At 42.7% G+C, this 7,224-nt stretch overlaps 1 protein-coding gene across 1 annotated transcript in view; it reads right to left on the reverse strand.

Moving 5' to 3' along the window:
• Positions 1 to 7,224, reverse strand: part of LOC142368519 (atrial natriuretic peptide-converting enzyme-like) — a 42,560-nt gene that overhangs the window by 23,878 nt on the left and 11,458 nt on the right. The window contains exons 4-7 of the mRNA XM_075450707.1: positions 1,454 to 1,565; positions 1,184 to 1,288; positions 669 to 901; positions 466 to 579 (exon numbers count right to left, since the gene is read on the reverse strand). Of these exons, the coding sequence (XP_075306822.1) occupies positions 466 to 579; positions 669 to 901; positions 1,184 to 1,288; positions 1,454 to 1,565 (564 nt within the window). The remainder of the gene's footprint in view (positions 1 to 465; positions 580 to 668; positions 902 to 1,183; positions 1,289 to 1,453; positions 1,566 to 7,224) is intronic.

The raw sequence follows: 7,224 nt of genomic DNA on the forward strand, positions 1-7,224 counted from the left end.
TGAGCTCCGTTTGAGCCACGTTTGAGCTACGTTCGAGCTTCGTTTGAGCTCCGTTTGAACGCCGTTTGAACGCCGTTTGAACGTCGTTCGAGCTCTGTTCGAGCTCTGTTCGAGCTCCGTTTGAGCTCCGTTTGAGCTTCGTTTGAGCTCCGTTTGAACGCCGTTTGAACGTCGTTCGAGCTCCGTTCGAGCTCCGTTTGAGCTCCGTTTGAACGCCGTTTGAACGTCGTTCGAGCTCCGTTTGAACACCGTTTGAACGTCGTTCGAGCTCCATTCGAGCTCCGTTTGAGCTCCATTCGAGCTCCATATGAACGCCGTTTGAACGTCGTTCGAGCTCCGTTCGAGCTCCGTTTGAGCTCCGTTTGAATGCCGTTTGAACGTCGTTTGAGCTCCGTTTGAGTGCCTGCAGTTTGAGGTCGGACGGTCCTCACAGAGGCACATGAGTGTGTGTGTGTGTGCGCTCACCGCAGTGGGTTTCGTCACTCCAGTCGTCGCAGTCGTTGTAGCCGTTGCACACCAGTTTCTGGGGGACACAGATCCCCGTCGCACACAGGAAGTGGTCCTTCCCGCCGCACACAGCTGACCAATCAGAGAGGGGAAGCAGCGGTGATGTCAGCGGAACCTGTGCCCAGCGTGACAGCGGCTCGTGTGTGTGTGTTTGTACTCACAGGGCTTTCCTTTGATCTGACGTGGCGTGAAACACGCTGGCAGCGCGGGCTCTGTGGTCGCCGTGGGCGACGATGGCAGCGATGGCGAGGAGGGTGGCGGCAGAGTGGCGGTGGCGTTGCTGAATTGCGAGCAGCGCAGGAAGTCGGGCCAGGAGGCGTTGAACATCTGCAGCACGGGCTCACAGCCTTCCCTCGCCGCCTCGCAGAACGCCGCGCAGGGCAGCGCCACCGTCCTGCACACACACGCACGCCAATAAAGCCACGCTCTGCCAGTATGAGGTCATAGGTCATAGGTCATAGGTCAGCTACAGCTACGGGAGGGCGTGGCAGTGTTATTATTAGCCGTGCACGCGCACAGCCGGCGTCCCGCTCACTGAACAGCTGAGGTTCCCGCTGGCTACACACTCCTGTTTTTAGCGGGCCTACATTTCCCAGAATGCTCTGGGTGAGCATCAGAATGAACATTGGCAGCAGGTTATTGAGAAGAAGCTTAAAAGCAGCGAGCTGTGTGTCACCTGCTGCGCGTGGCGTCGGCGGCGGTGCACTCGGGCAGCGCCAGCGAGCAGCCGAACAGCATGATGTGCCTGTAGCAGGAGAGTCTGCTGAGGTAGCTGAAGAACCTGCAACACCAGGGGTCAGAGGTCAGAGGTCAGAGGTCACTCACCCAAACTAACGGCCTCATGAAGGAAGAATCAGCAGAATCTGGGATAAATGTAACAATGTGGCCGGACCGCATCAGATGAAGCATCTAAAGCACGTTCTGAGGGATATCTATCTATCGTTACCTTAGCAACATGTCAACCTCGGAGCTCTTTACCACGGCGACGGAGGAGGACAGCCAGGTCTGGTTGTAGGGCAACATGTGACACTGAGGCTCCACGATCAGCTGACAGCTACCTGCAGAGAGAAGAAGAAAGGCTCCATGAGCGTGTGCATCACAGCCCCCTACAGGCTGCGGTGTGCATTACAACAACAACAACAACATGTTGGGAGTCGTTCTGTTAGTGGAACTGTTATAGTTCCAGTAAATATAAGTCGACTTGAGGTCAGCGCAGACGGTTGATTCGGTCATTTACCTCAAAGATAGGAAACATAGTTATTATGTTGTTTAACACTTTGAAGGAAGGGAAACAGGGACAAAAGGCTGAGCTGTGCCAAAGGACACAAGAAGTGGACTGAAAAGATTCTGGGTTCATGTCCATGGCTGTGTTCGAAACCGCATACTTCTCCTACTACTCCTACTAACTTTAACTTTTTTAAGTTCCCGGATGCATACTAGATTCTCCTAAATGTTGGGTATGCATCATGAGGTTACTACTCGTACTCAAACTACCCAAGATGCAACGTAACGTGACGTCGCCGATCGTCATTTCCTGTCAAAACGGCAGTTTCAAGCTAGCTACAACGAGGATAGGTTCACTTCCTGTTTTCAAAACAAAAGCCCCAATTGTATGGTAATGGCTTTCCCTATGATAAAAGACAACGGGGATTTTATTTTGGGAAAATAACCGGAAGTGCGTTAGCTCACTGCGGCTAGCTTTAGTAGCGCCGAATTCGTGGGAACAAAATTGTAAATAGCCGGTATTTTGTCAGGTTTTCAACACGTTGGGGATCTAAACGACTACTTTCTCACCTGAAAATGTTTCAAATGTTGCTAAAGTTTACAGAGTTTAGAGCTTAAGGGAAATCAGCTTCAGGCCGGCTGATTTCGGCTCAGGCAGGAGCGAAATGCATTGTGGGTAAACGCTCTGCATACTGTCTGATCGATGAGTATGTAGTATGCAGTATGCAGTATGGAAGTATGTAGTATGTAGTATGCAGTATGGAAGTATGTAGTATGTAGTATGCAGTATGCAGTATGCAGTATGGAAGTATGTAGTATGTAGCATGCAGTATGGAAGTATGTAGTATGTAGTATGCAGTATGCAGTATGCAGTATGTAGTATGCAGTATGCAGTATGGAAGTATGGAAGTATGTAGTATGTAGTATGCAGTATGCAGTATGTAGTATGCAGTATGGAAGTATGTAGTATGTAGTATGCAGTATGCAGTCTGCAGTATGTAGTATGCAGTATGCAGTATGGAAGTATGTAGTATGTAGTATGCAGTATGCAGTATGTAGTATGCAGTATGGAAGTATGTAGTATGTAGTATGTAGTATGCAGTATGGAAGTATGTAGTATGTAGTATGCAGTATGCAGTATGCAGTATGGAAGTATGTAGTATGCAGTATGCAGTATGCAGTATGGAAGTATGTAGTATGTAGTATGCAGTATGGAAGTATGTAGTATGTAGTATGTAGTATGCAGTATGCAGTATGGAAGTATGTAGTATGCAGTATGCAGTATGCAGTATGGAAGTATGTAGTATGTAGTATGCAGTATGGAAGTATGTAGTATGTAGTATGTAGTATGCAGTATGCAGTATGCAGTATGGAAGTATGTAGTATGTAGTATGTAGTATGCAGTATGTAGTATGCAGTATGGAAGTATGTAGTATGTAGTATGTAGTATGCAGTATGCAGTATGTAGTATGCAGTATGCAGTATGGAAGTATGTAGTATGTAGTATGCAGTATGGAAGTATGTAGTATGTAGTATACAGTATGCAGTATGCCGTATGTAGTATGTAGTATGTATTATGTAGTATGCAGTATGTAGTATGCAGTATGCTGTATGTAGTATGGAAGTATGTAGTATGTAGTATGTAGTATGTAGTATGTAGTATGCAGTATGTAGTATGCAGTATGTAGTATGTAGTATGCAGTATGTAGTATGCAGTATGTAGTATGGAAGTATGTAGTATGTAGTATGTAGTATGCAGTATGTAGTATGCAGTATGTAGTATCCAGTATGCAGTATGTAGTATGTAGTATGTAGTATGTAGTATGCAGTATGTAGTATGCAGTATGCTGTATGTAGTATGGAAGTATGCAGTATGCAGTCTGCAGTATGTAGTATGTAGTATGCAGTATGTAGTATGCAGTATGCAGTCTGCAGTATGTAGTATGCAGTATGCAGTATGTAGTATGTAGTATGCAGTCTGCAGTATGTAGTATAGAAGTATGCAGTATGCAGTCTGCAGTATGTAGTATGTAGTATGGAAGTATGCAGTATGCAGTCTGCAGTATGTAGTATGTAGTATGTAGTATGCAGTATGTAGTATGCAGTATGCAGTCTGCAGTATGTAGTATGCAGTATGTAGTATGTAGTATGGAAGTATGCAGTATGCAGTCTGCAGTATGTAGTATGTAGTATGCAGTATGCAGTATGGAAGTATGTAGTATGTAGTATGTAGTATGCAGTATGCAGTATGCAGTATGTAGTATGCAGTATGCAGTATGGAAGTATGTAGTATGTAGTATGTAGTATGCAGTATGCAGTCTGCAGTATGTAGTATGCAGTATGCAGTATGTAGTATGTAGTATGTAGTATGCAGTATGTAGTATGTAGTATGTAGTATGCAGTATGTAGTATGTAGTATGCAGTATGTAGTATAGAAGTATGCAGTATGCAGTCTGCAGTATGTAGTATGTAGTATGCAGTATGTAGTATGTAGTATGGAAGTATGCAGTATGCAGTCTGCAGTATGTAGTATGTAGTATGCAGTATGCAGTATGGAAGTATGTAGTATGTAGTATGTAGTATGCAGTATGCAGTATGCAGTATGTAGTATGCAGTATGCAGTATGGAAGTATGTAGTATGTAGTATGTAGTATGCAGTATGCAGTCTGCAGTATGTAGTATGCAGTATGCAGTATGTAGTATGTAGTATGTAGTATGCAGTATGTAGTATGTAGTATGCAGTATGTAGTATGTAGTATGCAGTATGTAGTATAGAAGTATGCAGTATGCAGTCTGCAGTATGTAGTATGTAGTATGCAGTATGTAGTATAGAAGTATGCAGTATGCAGTCTGCAGTATGTAGTATGTAGTATGCAGTATGTAGTATGTAGTATGTAGTATGCAGTATGCAGTATGTAGTATGTAGTATGTAGTATGCAGTATGTAGTATGTAGTATGCAGTATGTAGTATGTAGTATGTAGTATGCAGTATGTAGTATGTAGTATGCAGTATGTAGTATGTAGTATGCAGTATGTAGTATAGAAGTATGCAGTATGCAGTCTGCAGTATGTAGTATGTAGTATGCAGTATGTAGTATAGAAGTATGCAGTATGCAGTCTGCAGTATGTAGTATGTAGTATGCAGTATGTAGTATGTAGTATGTAGTATGCAGTATGCAGTATGCAGTATGTAGTATGCAGTATGCAGTATGGAAGTCTGCAGTATGTAGTATGTAGTATGTAGTATGTAGTATGCAGTCTGCAGTATGTAGTATGCAGTATGCAGTATGCAGTATGCAGTATGCAGTATGTAGTATGCAGTATGTAGTATGTAGTATGTAGTATGCAGTATGTAGTATGTAGTATGTAGTATGCAGTATGTAGTATGCAGTATGTAGTATGTAGTATGTAGTATGCAGTATGCAGTATGCAGTATGTAGTATGCAGTATGTAGTATGTAGTAGGCAGTATGCAGTATGTAGTATGTAGTATGCAGTATGTAGTATGCAGCATGTAGTATGCAGTATGTAGTATGTAGTATGTAGTATGTAGTATGTAGTAGGCGGTTTCGAACACAGCCCATGTCTGAACATGTTTCAGTGAGTCTGCAGCTGCTTCCTGTTTCCATGGAGAAATGTGTAAAAAAGTGAGGATTAGCTGAATGCTTTGCTGTAATCTGCAGGCTGAGCTGATCCGTTACCTTCACCAGGGGGCCGCCTGGAGAGAAGTGGACCAACAAAAGAGGTCAACACCTCTCAGTCACATGCATCTGGATTCTGACACCAGCCGTGGAACAACAAGTCATAAAGTACGGTGCACCAAGAGGGACAAAATGCAGACAGCGAAGCAGACAAAGCTGATGGAGGCTGAACCTTTTGGACATTTCTGTCCACTTGGGCTGTACTTTCTCCTCTAATTTCACACTGTAGATAGTGATACTCATCATATTTGGTCCAGTTGTGCATTTTTGACAATTTTTTTTTTTCAACCACACATTATACAATGCAATTTTTCAATGTGTAGAAAAAAAACTCCTTAATTTCTCAAAAGGGACATTTTTGTCCCCTTTTAAAACGACCTAAAAACATCACATGTTAATATTTTTTACCATTTTTTTCCATAAATCTTTTATTCCACTTCAGTTCTGATCATAAAACCAAGTTCTCAATTATTTTCAAAAAAAATTAACCCTTTAGATGCCAATTTGAACTTTTTAGCCCAAATTTTAAGCCTTTAGGTGCCAGTATTTTCAAAATATGGAATGCAAAGTGGAATTATTGAGCAGGGATAATTATGGTCTGGGATATGTCAAAGATTAGCAATAACATTGATTTTTAGGGATTTTAAAAATTTTATGTCATGTCTGATTTAAAAAAATAACTCCTTAATTTCTGAAAAGAGACATTTTGTCCCCTTTTAAAACGAACTAAAAACATCATATATTAATATTTTTTTCAATTTTTTCCCCCTAAATCTTTTAGGAATTATATTATTTATTAAATATTAAATATCATTAAATATTTTTTATAATTTTATTCCATATTATTTAAATAATTAAATATTTTAACTTAATCTGTTATTGATCATTTAGTCACCGCTGGGGCCCCGTATCAGTGTGTTATTGATAATTTAATCACCGCTGGGGCCCCTGATCAGTGTGTTATTGATAATTTATTCACTGCTGGGGCCCCGTATCAGTGTGTTATTGATCATTGAGTCACAGCTGGGGCCCCTGATCAGTGTGTTATTGATCATTTAGTCACTGCTGGGGCCCCTGATCAGTGTGTTATTGATCATTTATTCACCGCTGGGGCCCCTGATCAGTGTGTTATTGATCATTTAGTCAATGCTGGGGCCCCTGATCAGTGTGTTATTGATCATTTAGTCACCGCTGGGTCCCCTGATCAGTGTGTTATTGATCATTTATTCACTGCTGGGGCCCCTGATCAGTGTGTTATTGATCATTTAGTCACTGCTGGGGCCCCTGATCAGTGTGTTATTGATCATTTAGTCACCGCTGGGGCCCTGATCAGTGTGTTATTGATCATTTAATCACTGCTGCGGCCCCGGATCAGTGTGTTATTGATCATTTAGTCACTGCTGGGGCCCCTGATCAGTGTGTTATTGATCATTTAGTCCAGTTTGACGCTGTCAGACAGAATTAAGTTCAGACTGTGTCAGAGGCGGTTACATCCAAACTTTCTCAGTTAGCATCATCAAAGTGAAAATGTTTTGGAGGTTTAAGGTTCACTTGGTCTGGTGACCGCCCAGCGTCCAATCAGAGCGCAGGACAGGCTGCAGCTCATCAGCATTCACCTCGACTTCGCAGTAATATGGAGACACTGAAGGACAGCGGAGGACCGGAGAGACGAGGGGAATGTTAAGATACGACAGGATGAATCATTCATCAGGACGCACATCAGAGCTCATCAACATAATGCAGGCTCCGCCTTAACCAACCAGAACCTGGATCCAACCTGGACCCTGACGGTC

This window comes from Odontesthes bonariensis, chromosome 19, assembly GCF_027942865.1.
Source record: "Odontesthes bonariensis isolate fOdoBon6 chromosome 19, fOdoBon6.hap1, whole genome shotgun sequence".
NCBI classification, from domain to species: domain Eukaryota; kingdom Metazoa; phylum Chordata; class Actinopteri; order Atheriniformes; family Atherinopsidae; genus Odontesthes; species Odontesthes bonariensis.